Source organism: Pongo abelii, chromosome 4 (assembly GCF_028885655.2).
Source record: "Pongo abelii isolate AG06213 chromosome 4, NHGRI_mPonAbe1-v2.0_pri, whole genome shotgun sequence".
Lineage (NCBI taxonomy): Eukaryota > Metazoa > Chordata > Mammalia > Primates > Hominidae > Pongo > Pongo abelii.
Window position 1 is genome coordinate 123979467 of NC_071989.2, and position 20747 is coordinate 124000213.

The 20747-nt window shown below is 37.6% G+C and overlaps 1 protein-coding gene across 2 annotated transcripts in view; it reads left to right on the forward strand.

Moving 5' to 3' along the window:
* Positions 1-20747, forward strand: part of AP3S1 (adaptor related protein complex 3 subunit sigma 1) — a 72423-nt gene that overhangs the window by 21179 nt on the left and 30497 nt on the right. For both annotated transcript variants that reach the window (XM_002815798.6, XM_054555841.2), the window contains exons 2-3: positions 3946-4037; positions 7288-7399. In XM_002815798.6, the coding sequence (XP_002815844.3) occupies positions 3946-4037; positions 7288-7399 (204 nt within the window). The remainder of the gene's footprint in view (positions 1-3945; positions 4038-7287; positions 7400-20747) is intronic.

Sequence of the window (20747 nt, forward strand, 5' to 3'; positions counted from 1 at the left end):
ACAGTAAAAAGTGCTTTCTCCCAATTCCTGTGTAATTTATCATGTTTGTTATAATATCATAAACCTTGAATAACACCATGGGAGTCATATGAAGTGCTACTAGTGATGTTGGAAGTGCTCCCAAGCAGCAGAGAAATATCATGACACTACAAGAAAAAGTTGAATTGCTTGTTATGTACCTTAGATAGAGGTCTGTGGCTGTGATTGCCCGGTATTCAATGAATCTAGCAAAAGGACTATTGTAAAGAAAATAAAATTCATGGTCAGGCATGGTGGCTCATGCCTGTAATCCCAGCACTTTGGGAGGCCAAGGCAGGCGGATCACTTGAGGTCAGGAGTTCGAGACCAGCCTGGCCAATGTGGCAAAACCCCGTTTCTACTACAAATACAAAAATTATGGCTGGGCGTGGTGGCTCACATCTGTAATCCTAGCACTTTGGGAGACCGAGGCAGTTGGATCATCTGAGGTCGAGTTCAAGACCAGCCTGGCCAACATGGTGAAACCTCGTCTCTACTAAAAATACAAAAATTAGCTGGGCATGGTAGTGGGTGCCTGTAATCCCAGCTACTTGGGAGGCTGAGGCAGGAGAATTGCTTGAACCCAAGAGGCAGAGGTTGCAGTGAGCAAGATCATGCCATTGCACTCCAGCCTGGGCAACAGAGCAAAAACTCTGTGTCGAAAAAATAAAAATACAAATAAAAAATTAGCTGGGCACGGTGGCAGGAACCTGTAATCCCAGCTACTCGGGAGGCTGAGGCAGGAGAATTGCTTGAACCCTGGAGGTGGGTTGCAGTGAGCCAAGATTGCACCACTGCACTCCAGTCTGGACAACAGAGGGAGACTCCATCTCAAAAAAAAAGAAAAAGAAAATTCATGAATCTGTAGCTATAGCTATGCCAGTGTGTGAGAAAACTTTGTACCTTTTGCAAAATCCCTTTTTATGTCGTATTGAAAATCCAACTCTTATGTGGGCACAGGAATGCTATAAGAAAGGCATACTTATAGAATATGATTTGAGAAAAAGTGAAGTCATTATATGATAACATAAAGCATAAGGAAGGTAAAGGATCTAAAGCTGGAAAATTTAATGTCAGCAAAGGATGGTTTGATGCTTATAGAAAGAGGTTTGACTTTAAAAATGTCAAGATGACAGGAGAAGCCAGCTGTTGCTGACCAAGAGGTAGCAGATGAGTTCCCAGGCACCATTAAGAAAACCATTGCAGAGAAAACATGTCTGCCTGAACAGGTTTTTAATGCAGACGAAAGTGCCTTATTCTGGAAAAAGAAAAAAATCTACCACAAAAGATATTTTTTAGTAAGGAAGAGGAGCAAGCACCAGGATTTGAAGTTGGAAGGGATAGGCTAACTCTACTGTTTTGTGCAAATGCATTCAGGTTTATGATGAGGACTGTCTTTATCTGTAAAGCTGCTAATCCCTGAGCCTTGCAGGGAAAAGACAAACACCAGCTGCTAGTCTCTTGGTTCTATAAGAAGGAGTGGATAAGAACCCCTTTTCTGGATTGAGTCCATAGATACTTTGTTCCTGAAGTTAGGAAATTCCTTGCCAGTAAGTGACTGCCTTTTAAAGTTTTTTTGATATTGGACAATCCCCCTGGCATCCCAGAACCCCATGAGTTCAACACCAAAGGCATTGAAGTGGTCAACTTGCCCCCAGTCACAAAGTTTGTAATTCAGCCTAAAGATCGGGGTCATAAGGACCTTTAGGGCTCATTACACTTGGTATTTATGGAAAGGATTTTCAACACTATGGAAGAGAATCGTGGTAGAATATCATGCAAGTCTGGAAGGATTACATCATTAAAGATGTCATTGTTGTTATAGAAAAAGCTGTGAAAGCCATGAGGCCTGAAACAGTGCATTCCTGTTGAAGAAAACTGTGTCTATATGTTGAGCATGACTTCACAGGATTTATGACAGAACCAATCAGAGAAATCATGGAAGAGATTGTGAATGTAGCAAAGAAGGTGGGAGAATGAAGGGTTTCAAGATAAGGGTTTCAGAGAAATCTAAGAGCGCATAGCACAACAGAGTAATTAGCAGAACACATTTTGATGGAGATGAGTGCTTCTGAACAATGCCAGATGATAAGGAAGAAGACTTAGAAGAAGCAGCACCAGAAAAGAAATTGACATAAGACAATCTGGCAGAAGAGTTCCAATTATTCAAGACTGCTTTGACTTCTTTTAATGACATGGACCCCTCTGTAATATGGATGCTAAAACTAAAGCAGACAGTGGAACAAGGATTAGTACTGTATAGAAACATTTTTAGAGAAATGAAAAAGCAAAACGGCAGACAGAAATTACTGTGTATTTCCATAAAGTTACAGCAAGTGTGCCTGCCTCTCCAGCCTCCCCATCCACCACCTCCACCTTTTCTGCCTTTGCCATGCTTAAGACAACAAAACAAACACCTCTCCTCATTCTCCGCTTCTTCAGCCTACTTAACATGAAGACAAAGAGGAAGCCTTTGTGATGATCTATTTCCACTCATTGAATAGTAAATATATTTTCTCTTATGATTTTCTTAATAACATTTTCTTTTCTCTAGCTTACTTTAAGAATTGTTAAGAGAAAAAGCATAGTGGAGTTACATTTTTGGGGAGTCAAAACTTATACATAGATTTCCAAATGCATGGGGCATCAGCATCCCTAACCGCCACGTTGTTCAAGGGTCTACTATCTATGTAATTGCCAATGCTCAATTGTTTTTGATCTTCAAAAACTGGTTTCATATGGTTTAGGATAGTATCTAGGAGAGAAAGTGCTGGTTAATAAAACTGTTTCCCCAAGTGATTATATGTTTACCCTCCCACTGGTGAGATGAGAGTTTCTTTGGCTCTGCATCTTTGTCAACATTTTATACTATCATATTTTTATACTTTTGCTGATATGGTACATGTGGAGCTATCTCATTGTTTTAATTTGTATTTCACTTAATTACTACTGAGGTTTAGTATCTTTTCATTTCTTTGTGGACCATTCACATCCTTTCCTGTGAAATTGGTGTTCATGATTTTGGTCAGTTTTCTATTGCAGTGTTTAGGAAGCTTACTCTTGTTTTGTTTTGTTTGAGATGGAATCTCACTCTGTCGCCAGGCTGGAGTGCAGTGGCGCGATTTCAACTCACTGTAATCTCTGCCTCCTGGATTCAAGTGATTCTCCTGCTTCAGCCTCCCGAGTAGCTGGGATTACAGGCACGCACCACCACACCCAGATATTTTTGTATTTTTAGTAGAGACGGGGTTTCACCGTGTTGGCCAGGATGGTCTCTATCTTCTGACCTTGTGATCCGCTCACCTCAGCTTCTGAAAGTGCTGGGATTACAGTCATGAGCCGCTGTGCCCGGCCAGGACGCTCACTCTTACTGGAATATAAATTGCTTGGTCCAGGTTAATAAATATTTATTGACCCAATCCTTGGCTTTAGATTAGCTTATATAAAGATGAGTGAGATGGATGGACTCTTACCTCAGTCTATATTTAGTAAAGGTTAAACTTAATTGGAAGCTCCATAGTTCTATTTCTTTCCTCCATTCAAATATAGATTAGCTACACTATTTATAACTTTACCTTTCTGATTGAGTTTACTCATTTGTAAGATAATCAGCTTTGACTAGTTAATATCTAGTTTCCCTTTTACCAGTGTATGTAATTCATCTAATATTTTTTGTTGTTGGTTTTTGAAACTTAGAAATGCATTACTTTTATTATAGTGGTAAATATAAATAATTGGGTTTTTTTCTTTTTCATCAAAAAATATTGGGTTTTGCTTCTGTAAGGTGTAATTTAAGTCACTTCTCCAAGGACCCCTCTCTTAGATGGATTTCCTAGACAGATATTACTACTTTTGATTTTAAAAATTCTTAAAATGCTATTAAACCTATACACTCCATCCTAATATATATGAATTATTCTTCCTCAGAGTGAAGATACACAACAGCAAATCATCAGGGAGACTTTCCATTTGGTATCTAAGAGAGATGAAAATGTTTGTAATTTCCTAGAAGGAGGATTGTAAGTAAAGCATTTCATAGACATTTCTAAGTTTTGAGTATGTGATTAAAATATATACTATTTAATCAGTTTATGGTAAAAGTTTTCTAATTTTGATTAATTGGATTAGGTGAATTTATTGCCACCTATGTTAGCTATAAATCTAACTTAAAGAATTATTTTTTAAAGATATGCAATCTTTTTTCCTCTTAAAAAATTTGGAAGGGAATTTTATATAAAGGTAATATATTAAATCGTAAAAATTCCAACATTACAGGGAAGTATAAAATGTAAAATAAGAATCTCTCAACCTTAGTCCTTCTACCCAATTTCTTGTGTATCCTTCTAGAAAATTGTCTGTATTGACTAACATATAAAATATGTTATATGTGTTGACTAACATAACCTTAAAATTTTTATTTTTGAGATCACACTTTGTATGCTCATTTGCATGTTGCTGGTTCTCAGTATTTTCAAAAGCTTTGCATATAAACACATCTAAGACAAGCTTATTCTTTTTAATGACTACAGAGTATTCCTTTGTGTGAATGTTCATAAAAATTAGATTACATTCTTTGTTTTACTATTACAAGACTGAAGTCTGTTTTTCAAATATACCTAATTCAGCTAATCAGTTTTTCTGTTTTTAAAGTGAATAAGAATATTGCCAAATATTACAAATAAATACTTTTAAACTAATAGCTTCCATGAAAACAGTTTGTTCTGAAATATAAATCAGTCAGAGAAGCTTAGAATTTTCTGTATTTTACTGTGTATGATGGATGAGAAATACTCTGGATAACAGGGAATCCATGGTCATAAGTTACTTTTTATCATGTGGAACACTTAACTTGGGTTTCCTGAAAGATTATATCATGCTGTCCTTAAATGTCCAATACATACTTACAAATTTTGCTGTTAACTCAAGGCTTCTAATTTAATAATTGAGACAAGTGTACCTGCTTCTGTTTTTGAATTTTACTTGTACTTATTTAACGTTAGTTGTCTTTGACGTTACTATCACTTGCTCTCATCCTAGCCTTTTGATTTTTTATCTCCTAGGAAACTTACCACCCAGCACAGTGCACTGCATGTAAGAACCTGATTAATCTAACTATAGGGTGCTATTTGAATTAGAAATTGTGGCTTGAAATTGTGATTGTTCTTTTTTAACCTTACAAAAAATAGAAAGCAAATCCTGCAACAGAGATGAGGCCTCGCATCTAGTTTAATCCTAGTTTTGTCACTAACCAGCTGATTTCCTTGAACAGGTTACTTAAATTCTTAGGCCTCAGTTTTCTCCTCTATAAAATGAGTTATTTGGACTAACAGGATTTCTCAATCCTGTGGTTTTATATGATGTATTACATTCTGTACAGGAATTTTTATCAGTATTACACTATAGCTTAAAGATAAGATTATATTTTTAAAGGCAAATTATGTACTTGCCACATTAATATTTTGCTTGCTTTTAATAGCATTACCAGCCTTTTTGAAACTTATATTCTTCAGAAGTTTGCTCTCCTTTTAAAGTAAAGCAAAAGTTTTAAGATAATCACTAAATCGCTGATTCAGAATGAAGTAAAGCCTCCTATTTGTGTTCTTTTTGCCTCTTTCAGGGAACAATTGCAGTCATAGTCTATAAATATACTCTCAGAATCTTTAAATTGCATGTAGATATTTTTCAATTAAACATCTTCTCTAGAAGAGTATCTAGCATAGTAGGAAATTTTTATTCTTGTCAAAGATCATTTCTCCTTTTGCTATTAGAAGACACAGAAGTAGTATATACCTTGAGAAGTTGTTTCTACAGAACTTATCAGTTTAGTATTATTTTTACTGTGTAAGAAATAGATGCTGGCCAGGCACGGTGGCTCACGCCTGTAATCCTAGCATTTTGGGAGACCTAGGCCTGCAGATCTCCTGAGCTCAGGAGTTCGAGACCAGCCTGGGCAACATGGTGAAACCCCATCTCTACCAAAAGTACAAAAATCATCCAGGTGTGGTGGTGTGCGCCTGTAATCCCAGCTACTTTGGTGGCTGAGGCAGGAGAATTGCTTGAAGCCAGGAGGCAGAGGCTGCAGTGAGCTGAGATAGCACCACTGCCCTCCAGCCTGGGTGACAGAGTGAAACTCTTTCTCAAAAAGAAAGAAAGAAAGAGAGAGAGAGACAGAAAGAGAGAAGAGAAAGAAGGGAGGGAAGGAAGGAAGGAAAGGAAAGGAAAGGAAAGGAGAGATGCCATTTTCCTATACTCTGTTGGGATGGATGTTAGTTTAATTTTGGTTACATATAGCCTTGGTTGTAAATTATGTAAGTGTTTAGTGGTCTTTTAAGAAGGTGAATTCATTATTGTAAACTTAACTATGAAATAGCTAAACTATACTTAGAAAAATATAAGATGTTTAGAATGATTCCTAAATTATTATTTTTAAAATACTAAAATTCCAGTCATTATAAATAAAAGTATTTCATGAAAGAGTTTAGTATCTTAGCTCAGTTTTCTTGCATTTATATTTCAAAACAATGTAATTTTGGGAGAGATCTTGTTGGTAAATCTATCCAAAACTTAAGAAGTGTCATTCTTCTTTTTTTTCTAGTTGATAATCAGTCTTAAGCTGTGTAACTTACTGTGACGTATGGAGTTAAATCTAGTAAGCACTTACAAATGCCCCATGATCTAATTTCTACCTACTTCTCTGACTTTATCATTTACTAATCTTTTCTTATCTACTGGCCTTTTTTCTCTTCCCTGAACATACATACTTTGTTCTTGATGAAATGGCCTTTTATTACTTACTACCTTAGCCTGAAATGCTCTTCTCTAAATTTTTTCCAAGCCAACTCCTTATCATTAGATCTCAGCTTAAATGCCACTCTTGCTTAATATTCAGCCTGAACTAGGGAACCCATCAATATATCATCATTGTATTTTGATTCTCAGTGTAGCACTTGCCACTATCTGATGATGTTCTGATGTGTGTGTTTGTTGCTCCTTCCCCACTACCAGTGCTTGGCACATAGTAGTTACTCAGAGAATAATTTAATGAATGAATGAACTGAAATTAAGCACTGGCTTCTTTTACTTGATATTTCTGAAGAAAACAGCCATCTTAATTTACCTAGTCTCTGAATAAGTTCACTTAAATGCTTTGCCATTGAATGTCACCTTTCATTTGACAAGTGGTTTTTTAACAAATTGTCAGTTTGCTTGAGCTAATGAAAATGATTTGCATTTTGTTTCCAATAACATTACAATTTTTTTGTCATTTAGATTGATTGGAGGATCTGACAACAAACTGATTTATAGACATTATGCAACGTTATATTTTGTCTTCTGTGTGGATTCTTCAGAAAGTGAACTTGGCATTTTAGATCTAATTCAAGTAAGTTAACACTTGCTTCTTACTATCTTAAATAACAGTGTGACATTTAAATTTTTAAAAACATATATTCTAAATTTTCTAAAATGATGTTAGTAAGAAATAAAGCGTTTCATAATAGATATTGTGTTGGTAAAAGAGGTCGGAGGACATAGAAACAAGCAAACATTTGATCTGATTAAAACTATCATAACTAGTTTAATCATGACGTTTTATCTTGCTCATGTAAGTTACAGCAAGGAGCTCAAGACTCATGGATTTCTTAACACATGTATCCAAAACTAACCCTAAAACCTACCTCTCCCTGTCTCCTGAAAATCTTTCATAATGTCCCGGGAACTCAGGGTCAGTCATCAGCAAATTTCTTTTTATCTTCAGCCTCTTCTGTTAATATTACTTTACATTTTGCTCTAAATTACATCTTGCTTCCCTGATGATACTACGTGCAACCCTTTCAAGTAGTGGCCATTTTCTCTCCTGCTTCTTTCTGCCTTTGAGCCTGGAGGTGTACTCTTAGCTTCTCATTGCATTTTCCAGACCATTCTTTCTTCTCAGACACCTCCAAATTTTATCTTATGTTATCAGACTATACCACCTTGTATCCATTTAGTTATAGTCATCACTCATCTCCATCTCTCATTCATTGGAGATTTTGTTAAGAATTGTGAAGGGTCTGAGATTTGCTCTACTTGCAAGCTAAGAAGTTAACCTGCCATAATTTCATGGATGCTGGCAGAAGGCAGGAGATTTCTGGGCCAGAGACAGAGGACCTTATTACTAATAGCAAAAACATTAGCTAAAGTGACAGCATTTGCTTGCACGAATTCTCTGATTCCCAAGGGGTGATGTGAAGAGGTCCAGATGATACCTGCACACACAGTGGATTAAATGACAGATGAGGAACGCCAAGCTTAGGGAACTGGAATCTTTTATAATGGATACTAAGCATGTCTGCCCTTGTTTGGAAGGAAGAGACTGTCTCTTCCAAGAGTGTAAGGAAACCTGTCCTTTGCTGTGGAAGAAGACACTGTCTGTTTTCCAGGGCTGTTTGATATACAAGCATGCTTAAAAAGATAGCCCAGAACAAAGACAGTCAGTGCCTCTGCTCACAGTATGTGTGGAAACACAAGATCCATGTAAAATTGTCTCCTAATAGATTTTGGTTCTTGGTTCACTGGCATTCATTCCAGTACTGCTTGTTTTGTAATTCTTGGTGATTCCATTGTTCATATGTATAATTCTCCCAATATCCTGGTGTCTTCAAAATCTGAAACTCCTCTCTTCCAATAAATTTTGCCCTCCACTCCATCTCACTATGTACCCATATCTGGATTTTATCTTTGTCTAAACTGTAACCCCTCCATAATCTCAGTTTCACAGTTTTGAAGTCTTTAGACCTATTGCAACCCTCAGTTTTAAAAATCTATCATTTTTTTCGCTCTGATTTTACTGATGTCTTACTTTCCTTATCCAGCTTTAATTTCATAGTCATAATAGTGATATAGCCTTGTGTACACTGAACTCCTTGCCCACACCCATACATCTGAACATACCTAGAGGAAAAAAAAAAGTAACCATATTTACCAGTCTCACTTTAAATTAATGATCCCTTAGCTCAGTGAGTCCTTTATGCTACCCAAGAATCATTTTCTGTTTCCCCGGTCCATTTACTCTCCCATACCTCTAGATGACTACTCATACAGTCTCCTGTCTCCTAAAATATCTAGCACTTCTAGCACCTTGCTTCCCAGTGCACAGATAAAATTGGCTTTTGAAGTTAGCAAGAAGGTGGCATGGTTTGAGCTCTAGTTAGTGTTACAGAATAGACAAGAAATTAACCCAAGCAGACAACTTAGGTAACAAATTCTTAGCACTGTGGCTAAAGCTTTAAAAATAAAAACATTATGGCCAGGTGTGGTAGTTCACACCTGTAATCCTAGCACTTTGGAAGGCTGAGCTGAGCAGATCACTTGAGCCCAGGAGTTCGAGACCAGCCTGGGCAACCCCATTTCTACAAAAATTAGCCAGGCATGCTGTTCTGCACCTGTAGTCCCAATCACTCGGGAGGCTGAGGCGGGAGCCAGGGAGGATGGCTTGTAGTGAGCTGAGATTGTGCCACTTGCCCCAGCCCAGGTAACAGAGTGAGACCGTGTCTCAAAAAAATAGAAATAAAAACATTGTTAATAAAATAAAAAAGGAGATAAATGATAAATTGATCTATTTGTATGCCATATTACTCTTAAATCTATAATTCTTAAACTGGGTTTTTGGGAGGAGCTGGGTATCAAAGTTACATGAAACCACAAGGTAATCATGGCACATATTCCTGGTATATGTTTCTTCTTTGTTTTGAAGATTGGCGGCAGTGAGGAGATGAACGTAAACATGTATATATTATGAGGTAGAATACAAATTGTTCATAATATTTAAAGCTCTAAGTGGAGACTTGAAAGAAATTTTGAGCTTGAGGTAAAGGTGCCCCAGGATCCCTTGGGTATATGTTCACTTTCTTCCTGGGGCCTACTTGAGAAACACTGCTAAGTTATGTTTTGCTTTCTCAAGGCTTTTCTAGTAAAGAAAAAGAAGCCAAATCTTACTTTTGATGACATTGAAGGGTTGATCAGGACTATATATTGCATTGCCTTGTAACTTTGTTTATTCTTACATTTCTTAGTTTATCCCACCTAGGGGAGTAGTTAATTCATTTTATCATTATGTCAAAAGAGCATTATATTTTACAGAAAAAAAGTTAATATAGAACCATGCTTTCTATTTCTCTGTTACCCTGAAGAGAGACTGAAGAGAGTGATAGACATGCACACCATGTTCCAAAACACTGTTTTTATTTACCTGAGCCTAGCCACTAGAATTATAGGAAGAAAAACAGGAGAAAGTGTACCATTTCAAATTTAGTCTCTTATTGAAGAGAAATATTGCTATTAAGAAAGACCAAAACAAATGTGTCTTTTCCTAGAGGTAAATCAGAAGTATTTTATGCTTGCGTCCTGAGATTAAGTCATCACCGTTGATTATTATTTTGATGCTGCTGTTGATCTTCTTATGAGATAGTAGTTCTATCTCCAAAGGGGATTAGATGGGGAGTTTTCAAAGAACAAACATGCTATTAATATATCATATCCAAAGTAAATTCTGTCATGTACTCATGGAAAATGGAAACTATCTTTTGTGTTTTGCAAAATTTTTTATCCATGCTTCACACGTTGATCACTTGTTTTGATATTAGATAACATACAGAAGAAAGGATTTCAGGAGGACTTTGTCATTTTCCGATTACTAAAGTAGGCTAGAGCTGTTTTTACAATACCCGTGAGTTACCACATGCTGATGTATTGTGTCACAAAAAAGAAGATTTCTGTAATTCACCTTATAGGTGCTATGTCTGTCACTACCAGGAACATGTTGGAAGTTCTATGGTTGTGATCTTTCCCCTTCAATTACCACAGTTCATTAAATACTGAAGAGGGAGTGTACTGAGCATACATGAGTCAGTCACTTTAAAAACATCAGTTGAATAAACAAAAGATGGAAGTGCGTAGCTTATTGTTTCTGCTTCTGTTTCATCAAATAGCTGTTCAGAGAGAACTGATTTTCTTAATTTGTTCATCCTCTAGTTTTGAGAAAGGCAATTTTAATGTAAAAAGTAAAAGTGGAAAATTATAAGCCAAGAGAGTTTACATCAAAACCTCTTGATCTTGCATATTCTTTTAGAGAACAGATCAAGAAAACTCAACATGTAACTATTAAACCTAGGCTTATAATTTTGATATTTTAAATATTAAAGTGATACCATTCATATAACTGGAAGCATATATTTTAATGCAGAGAGTTAGTGTCTCTGAGGTATGCATATGTTGTCCCAAATATGACTTTGTATCTTGTATAAAATCTGGGAGAAGTCATTGTTAGTAAATTCGTTATGGAATTTACACCACTATTCCACCGGTACTGAATTTACATCAGTAGTCCACAGAATTTACACCAGCTACCCAAACGAATGATCAGTTTTGGTTTTCTTTTGTTTCTTTTTAAAAATTCCTTGTAAGTTTGGAAAAAAGGGGTGGACTTTTTTTTATTGATATATACCATTTTAGTGTGATATTAACTGCTGTGTATGCCATATATGCTAGAGTTAATAGCTAGCTTTTTAAGGAGTCCTTTCTGTTGTAGCATATTGTTATTGGAAGTGTTAAAATATTTACAGGATGAGAATAGAAGTTTATTAAATATTGATGTTGGGTTGAGTTATTTATAAGCAGTCGTATTGTCCTTAATTAGTTTATTATGCCAAGCTGATAATGGAGGCATATAAATTCACTGGATAATTCCAAATTTCTGTTATGATTTTCTGTACCACATGTAACAGTAATCAGAGCATCAGTCTTATTCAGTTGTAGCTAGATAAAAAAACAACAAAATTGAGAACTAACAGCTAAACTTTTCTTTAGGTTTAGAAAGATACGTTCTGACCATGCTGTTAGAATGTATATTTAAACTGGAGCTCCATATATAATATTTGTTATTATTACAGTACTGTTAAACTACCTTTTGAGGAATTATTTTATTCGTGGCTGCTAATGCTAATTTAGTATGATATTGAGCAAGTTATTTATTCTTTATAGACCTTAATTTTTTTTTAACTGTAAAGTATGCTTGTTTCAACATGTTGCCTACAGACATGAGGTTGTTAGAAAGACCTGTGAATTAAAGCTATCTATTATCTTGTAGTGGTTAAAACCATTTAGCTCTGCCATATACTAGCTATGTAATTTTGGGCAAGTTATTTAACCTCTTTGACCCTAACCTTCCTCATCCACAAAACAAGGATAATAATAATAACACCAATTCACAGAGTAGGTGTAAGCATTAAAAAAAGATATTTCATGTGAAACCCATGACTAAATGATTAACATGTCAGTGGTTTTTAGCTAACATTATCATTAAAGCATGTATTTGTAAGAAAGGCATATAAAATATTATTTGTTAGTACACAAACTGAATTAAGTAAATGTGGTTTTTTTTTTAATCTTTCTGACTTTCTCATTGTTAGAAGCATTTGTGAATCTTTTTATCCTATATGTTGTTTGATGGCTTGGAATGAATTTTATATGACACATTTATGTGATAAATAGTCTTCATTGGGGAAATTTATAAGCCAAGAATACTTAAGTGAAGAAGGTCTCTGATGTTCCCAGCATCACCTAGCAAGTTATGGTGAGGTAGATACTGCTGACCGACTGAATATACAGTGGTGTGCCGATGAAGGCCCACCCAATTATTGTTCTCATCTGTCATGATGGTAGGCCTGAAAGCACACTTGGTGGTGGGGTGACAGATACACTGTTTAAGCCTTTGGCTATGTAGGTTTGGGTACCACCTGTTTTTTTAAAATTGCCTCGGAAAACCAACTGTCCAGCACTTGGAAATTGTGGGAATTTGCAACTCTCCTGTTGGAGATGAACTAACTCCTGGTCCCAGAGGAAGATGAGTTTCTGGTGCAGTTCCTCCTGCTGGAGCAAGAGGGATCCCTGGCCTAGTGAGCTTATTTTCCAGGCAGTCAAGTGAATGCCCAGGATCATTTTAGGAAAATTCTGCCTCCTACATTATACTGTATTACCAGGTTATTTAAAACTTTCTGTTTTCAATAAGATTTGTTTCTCATGTATTTTTGGGCAACCCCCAGTTTTTTTTTTAAATAGTTTGGGTCAGATTGTTAGAGTTGCGCAGGATTCCTAAAATTATTTTCCTGTGTTATTTTCATGCTTGAGAAGTCTAATTTCCAGCAATTGCAAATATAATAATTCTCAGTTATTTACATTGCTATTTATTTGTGAGAAATCCTAGTATCAAATTTGATGATAACTGCTTTTCTAATTTACATGTTTCATTGATGTCATAGCAGTTCTTTTAGGAGGCATCATGGTGTCAAGTTTAGAGTGTCAGGGTGTTAGAGTCAAGTAGTATGGATTTGAATCTTGGCTCTGTCACCTAACAGTTATATAACTTTAGGCAATTACTTAACCTCATCTGTCCCCAGTTTTCTTTTTTGTAAGTGCTGATATTCATACTTATCTCACCAGCATTGCTGTAAGAATTAGAACTAATTTATATAAAAAACCAGCGGATGGTCTAGAATATAGTAGACACGCTTTTCTTAGTTACTTCACAGTAGTGAAGGAAGTAGGTTAGAACTCAAGTGCTTAAAGTCAGAATTTTGGAGCTGGAAGTGACTTAAAATTTATTTTCTTCTCTTCAGTGTAGGTTTAAGAGAAAAACTCAGGTTATATTGGTCTTTTTCTTTGATTTAAGGTAAATTTATCATGTCCTAATGTAGAATGGTTGGTTTTCAGGAAGGAATTGGACATGGTGGAGAGACTCTCCAAATTTAACATTAGCCACAGTACAGCTATTACAAGAAATTAACATTGATATACTACTATATAATCTGTAGGCCTTGTTTACAATTTGCCACTTGTCCCATTAATGTCCTTTTTCTCATTCTGGATGTAATTCACACATTCCATTTAGCTGTCGTGTCTTCTTAATCTACTTTACTGTGTAACAATTCTTTAACTTTGTCTTTCATATACTGATCCTTTTGACAAGTACTAGCCAGTTATTTTGGTATTCCCCAATCTGGGTTTGTTTGATACTTCTTAGTGATTTAGATTGTGCATTTTTGGCAAGAATACCACAGAAATGATGTTATGTCCATAGTGCATCATATCAAGAGGTATATGATGTCCATTTGTTCCACTACTTGTGATATTTGTGATGATCACTTGGTTAAGGTCGAGTCCAACAGGTTTATGCACCATAAAGTTTCATTTTCCCATGGTGCTAGTATTTTATGGGGAATATTTGAGACTATGTAAATGTACTTTTTCTAATCATGTATTCGTTAATTCATCTTAATATCTATTGATCATTCTTACCTAAAAGAATTGTTAATATTTGTGGTGTTTACCAAATGGTGAGGTTTTTTTCTATCATACCTTCAATATTTAATAGATGAAATTTTCCTGTGAGGAAAAGCTTTGTAATATATATGTATTTTTTATTATACTTCAAGTTCTGGGATACATGTGTAGAAGGTGCAGGTTTGTTACATAGGTATACACGTGCCATGGTGGTTTGCTGCACCCATCAACCCGTCATCTACATTAGGTAGATGTAGGATAGCATTATCTTCTAATGCTATCCCTCCCCTAGCCCTTCACCCTCTGACGAGTCCCAGTGTGTGATGTTCCCCTCCCTGTGTCCATGTGTTCTCACTGTGCACCTCCCACTTATGAATGAGAACATGCAGTGTTTGGTTTTCTGTTCCTGTGTTCATTTGCTGAGAATGATGGTTTCCAGCTTCATCCATGTCCCTGCAAAGGACACGAACTCATCCTTTTTATGGCTGCATAGTATTCCATGGTGTATGTGTGCCACATTTTCTTTATCCACTCTATCATTGATGGGCATTTGGGTTGGTTCCAAGTCTTTGCTATTGTGAACAGTGCTGCAATAAACATATGTGTGCATGTGTCTTTATAGTAGAATGATTTATAATCCTTTGGGTATATACCCAGTGATGGGATTGCTAGGTCAAATGGTATTTCTGGTTCTAGATCCTTGAGGAATTGCCAGCATCTGTTGTTTCCTGACTTTTTAATGATCGCCATTCTAACTGGAGTGAGATGGTATCTCATTGTGGTTTTGATTTGCATTTCTATAATGACCAGTGATGATGAGGTTTTCTTCATATGTGTGTTGGCCACATAAATGTCTTCTTTTGAGAAGTTTCTGTTTATATCCTTTGCCCACTTTTTGATGGGATTGTTTGCTTTTTCCTTGTAAATTTGTTTAAGTTCCTTGTAGATTCTGGATATTAGCCCTTTGTCAGATGGATAGATTGCAAAAGTTTTCTCCCATTCTGTAGGTTGCCTGTTCACTCTGATGATAGTTTCTTTTGCTGTGCAGAAACTCTTTAGTTTAATTAGATCCCATTTGTCAATTTTGGCTTTTGTTGCCATTTCTTTTGGTGTTTTAGTCATGAAGTCTTTGCCCATGCCTATGTCCTGAATGGTATTGCCTAGGTTTTCTTCTAGGGTTTTTATGGTTTTGGGTCTTATGTTTAACTCTTTAATCCATCTTGAGTTAATTTTTGTATAAGGTGTAAGGAAGGGGTCCAGTTTCAGTTTTCTGCATATGGCTAGCCAGTTTTCCCAACACCATTTATTACACAGGGATCTTTTCCCATTTCTTGTTTTTGTCAGATTTGCCAAAGGTCAGATGGTTGTAGATGTGTGGCATTATTTCTGAGGCCTCTGTCCTGTTCCATTGGTGTGTATACCTGTTTTGGCACCAGTACCATGCTGTTTGGGTTACTCTAGCCTTATAGTATAGTTTGAAGTCAGGTATCGTGATGCCTCCAGCTTTATTCTTTTTGTTTAGGATTGTCTTGGCTATACAGGCTCTTTTTTGGTTCCATATGAAGTTTAAAGTACTTTTTTCTAATTCTGTGAAGAAAGTCAATGGTAGCTTGATGGGGATAGCATTGAATCTATAAATTACGTTGGACAGTATAGCCATTTTCACAATATTGATTCTTCCTATCCATGAGCATGGAATGTTTTTCCATTTGTTTGTGTTCTCTCTTATTTCCTTGAGCAGTAGCTTGTAATTCTCCTTGAAGAGGCCCTTCACATCCCTTGTAAGTTGTATTCCTAGGTATTTTATTCTCTTTGTAGCAATTGTGAATGGGAGTTCACTCCTGATTTGGCTGTCTGTCTATTATTGGTGTATAGGAATGCTTGTGACTTTTGCACATTGGTTTTGTATCCTGAGACTTTGCTGAAGTTGCTTATCAGCTTCAGGAGATTTTGGGCAGAGACTATGGGGTTTTCTAAATATAAAATCATGTCATCTGCAAACAGAGACAGTTTGACTTTCTGTCTTCCTGTTTGAATACCCTTTCTTTCTCTTGCCTGATTGTCCTGGCCAGAACTTCCAATACTGTGTTGAATAGGAGTGGTGAGAGAGGGCATCCTTGTCTTGTGCGAGTTTTCAAAGGGAATGCTTCCAGCTTTTGCCCATTCAGTATGATATTGGCTGTGGTTTTGTCATAAATAGCTCTTATTATTTTGAGATATGTTCCATCTATATGTAGTTTATTGAGAGTTTTTAGTATGAAGGGTGTTGAATTTTATCAAAGGCCTTTTCTGCATCTATTGAAATAATCATGTGGTTTTTGTCACTGGTTCTGTTTATGTGATGGATTACGTTTATTGATTTGCGTATGTTAAACCAGCCTTGCATCCCAGGGATGAAGCCAACTTGATTATGGTGGATAAGCTTTTTGATGTGCTGCTGGATTCGGTTTGCCAGTACTTTATTGAGGATTTTCGCATCAATGTTCATCAGGGATATTGGCCTAAAATTCTCTTTTTTTCTTGTGTCTCTGTCAGGCTCTGGTATCATATCAGGATGATGATGGCCTCAAAAAATGAGTTAGGGAGGAGTCCCTCTTTTTCCATTGATCGGAATAGTTTCAGAAGGAATGATATCATCTCCTCTTTGTACCTCTGGTAGAATTTGGCTGTCAATCTGTCTGGTCCTGGGCTTTTTTTGGTTGGTAGGCTATTAATTACTGCCTCAATTTCATAACTTCTTATTGGTCTGGTTCAGAGATTCGACTTCTTCCTAGTTTCAGTCTTGGGAGGGTGTATGTGTCCAGGAATTTATCCATTTCTTCTAGATTTTCTAGTTTATTTGAGTAGAGGTGTTTATCGTATTATCTGGTGGTAGTTTGTATTTCTGTGGAATCAGTAGTGATATCCCCTTTATAATTTTTTATTGTGTCTATTTGATTACTCTTTTCTTCTTTATTAGTCTGGCTAGTGGTCTATCTATTTTGTTAGTCTTTTCAAAAAACCAGCTCCTGGAGTCATTGATTTTTTTGAAGGGTTTTTCATGTCTCTGTCTCCTTCAGTTCTGCTCTGATCTTAGTTATTTCTTGTCTTCTGCTAGCTTTTGAATTTGTTTGCTCTTGCTTCTCTAGTTCTTTTAATTGTGATGTTAGGGTTTCGATTTTAGATCTTTCCCGCTTTCTCCTGTGGGGATTTTAGTGCTATAAATTTCCACTGAAACACTGCTTTAGCTGTGTCCCAGAGATTCTGGTACATTGTATCTTTGTTCTCATTGGTTTCTAAGAACTCATTTATTTCTACCTTAATTTCATTATTTACCCAGTAGTCACTCTGGAGCAGGATGTTCAGTTTCCATGTAGTTGTATGGTTTTGAGTGAGTTTCTTAATCCTGAGTTCTAATTTGATAGCACTGTGGTCTGAGAGTCTGTTCGTTATGATTTCTGTTCTTTTGCATTTGCTGGGGAGTATTTTACTTCCAATTATGTGGTCAGTTTTAGAATAAGTGCGATGTGGTGCTGAGAAGAATGTATATTCTGTTGATTTGGGATGGAGAGTTCTGTAGATGTCTATTAGGTCCACTTGGTCCACAGCTGAGTTCAAGTCCTGAATATCCTTGTTAATTTTCTGTCTTGTTGATCTGTCTAATAATGAAAATGGGGTGTTAAAGTCTCCCACTATTATTATGTGGGAGTCTAAATCTCTTTGTATGTTTCTAAGAACTTGCTTTATGAATCTGGGTGCTCCTGTATTGGGTGCATATATATTTAGGAAAGCTAGCTCTTCTTGTTGGGTTGATCCCTTTACCATTATGTAATGCCCTTCTTCGTCTTTTTTGATCTTTGTTGGTTTAAAGTCTGTTTTATCGGAGACAAGGATTGCAACCCCTGCTTTTTTTTTTTTTTTGCTTTCCACTTTCTTAGTAAATATTTTTCCATCCCATTATTTTGAGCCTATGTGTGTTTTTGCACATGAAAGGGTCTTCTGAATACAGCACACCGATGGGTCTTGACCTTTTATCCAGTTTGCCCATCTGTGTCTTTTAATTAGGGTATTTAGCCTGTTTACATTTAGGGTTAATATAGTTTTGTGTGAATTTGATCCTGTCATTGTGGTGCTAGCTGGTTATTTTGCCTGTTAGTTGATGCAGTTTCTTCATAGTGTCGATGGTCTTTACAATTTAGTATGTTTTTGCAATGGCTGGTACCGTTTTTTCCTTTCCATACTTAGTGCTTCCTTCAGGAGCTCTTGTAAGGCAGGCCTGTTGATGACAATATCTCTCAGCATTTGCTTGTCTATAAAGGGTTTTATTTCTCCTTCACTTACGAAGCTTAGCTTGGCTGGATATGAAATGCTGGGTTGAAAATTCTTTAAGAATGTTGAATATTGGCCACTGTTTTCTCGCTTACAAGCCAGAAGGGTTTCTACAGAGAGATCTGCTGTTAGTCTGATGGGCTTCCCTTTGTGGGTAACCCACCCTTTCTCTCTGGCTACCCTTAACATTTTTTCCTTCATTTCAACCTTGGTGAATCTGACGATTATGTGTCTTGGGGTTGCTTTTCTCGAGGAGTAACTTTGTGTTCTCTGTATTTCCTGAATTTGAATGTTGGCCTGCCTTGCTAGGTTGGGGAATTTCTCCTGGATAATATCCTGAAGAGTGTTTTCCAACTTGGTTCCATTCTCCCTGTCACTTTCAGGTACATCAGTCAAACGTAGATTTGGTCTTTTCACGTAGTGTCATATTTCTTGGAGGCGTTGTTTGTTCCTTTTCATTCTTTTTTCTCTAATCTTGTCTTCAAGCTTTATTTCATTAAGTTGAGCTTCAGTCTCTGATATCCTTTCTTCTGCTTGATTGATTCGGCTATTGATGCTTGTGTGTGCTTCATGAAGTTCTCGTGCTGTTTTTCAGCTCCATCAGGTCATTTATGTTCCTCTCTAAACTGGCTATTCTAGTTAGCAATTCCTCTAACCTTTTTTCAAGGTTCTTAGCTTCCTTGCATTGGGTTAGAACATGCTCCTTTAGCTCAGAGGAGTTTGTTATTACCCACCATCTGAAGCCTACTTCTGTCAATTCATCAAACTCATTCTCCTTCCAGTTTTGTTGCCTTGCTGTCGAGGAATTGTGGTCCTTTGGAGGAGAAGAGGCAGTCTGGTTTTTGGAATTTTCAGACTTTTTGCACTGGTTTTTCCTCATCTTTGTGGATTTATCTACCTTTGGCCTTTGATGTTGGTGACCTTCAGATGGGGTTTTTGTGTGGACATCCTTATTGTCCTTGTTGATGCTATTCCTTTCTGATTGTTAGTTTTCCTTCTAACAGGCCCCTCTGCTGCAGGTCTTCTGGAGCTTGCTGGAGGTCCACTCCAGACCCTGTTTGCCTGGGTATCACCAGAGGAGGCTGCAGAACAGCAAAGATTGCTTCCTGTTCCTTCCTCTGGAAGGTTCGTCCCAGAGGGGCACCCGCCAGATGCCAGCCAGAGCTCTCCTGTATGAGATGTCTGTTGACCCGTGCTGGGAAGTATCTCCCAGTCAGGAGGCACGGGGGCCAGGGACCCACTTGAGGAGGCAGTCTGTCCCTTATCAGAGCTCGAGCACTATGCTGGGAGATCCACTGCTCTCTTCAGAGCTGGCAGGCATGAACGTTTAAGTCTGCTGAAGGTGCGCCCACAGCCACCCCTTTCCCCAGGTGCTCTGTCCCAGGGAGATGGGAGTTTTATCTATAAGCCCCTGACTGGGGCTGTTGCCTTTCTTTCAGAGATGCCCTGCTCAGAGAGGAGTAATCTAAAGAGGCAGTCTAGCCACAGTGGCTTTGCCATGTTGTGGTGGGCTCCACCCAGTTTGAACTTCCAGGTGGCTTTGTTTACACTGTGAGGGGTAAACCGCCTACTCAAGTCTCAGTAATGGCAGATGCCTCTGCCCCGACTAAGCTCCAGCATCCCAGGTTGACTTCAGACTGCTGTGCTGGCAGCAAATATTCAAGCCAGTGGACCTTAGCTTGCTGGGTTCCTTGGGGGTGGGATCCACTGAGCGAACCAGACCACTTGGCTCCCTGGCTTCAACACCCTTTCCAGGGGAGTGAACGGTTCTGTCTCACTGGTGTTCCAGGTGCCTCTGGGGTATGACAAAAAACTCCTGCAGCTAGGTCAGTGTCTGCCCAAATGGCCGCCCAGTTTTGTGCTTGAAACCCAGGGACCTGGTGGTATAGGCACCCGAGGGAATCTCCTGGTCTGCGGGTTGCAAAGACCGTGGGAAAAGCGTAGTGTCTGGGCCGGGTGGCACCGTCCCTCACAGCACAGTCCCTCACAGCTTCCCTTGGCTATAGGAGGGAGTTCACCAACCCCTTATGCTTCCCAGGTGAGGTGATGCCCCACCCTGCTTCTGCTCGCCCTTTGTGGGCTACACTCACTGTCTCACCAGTCCC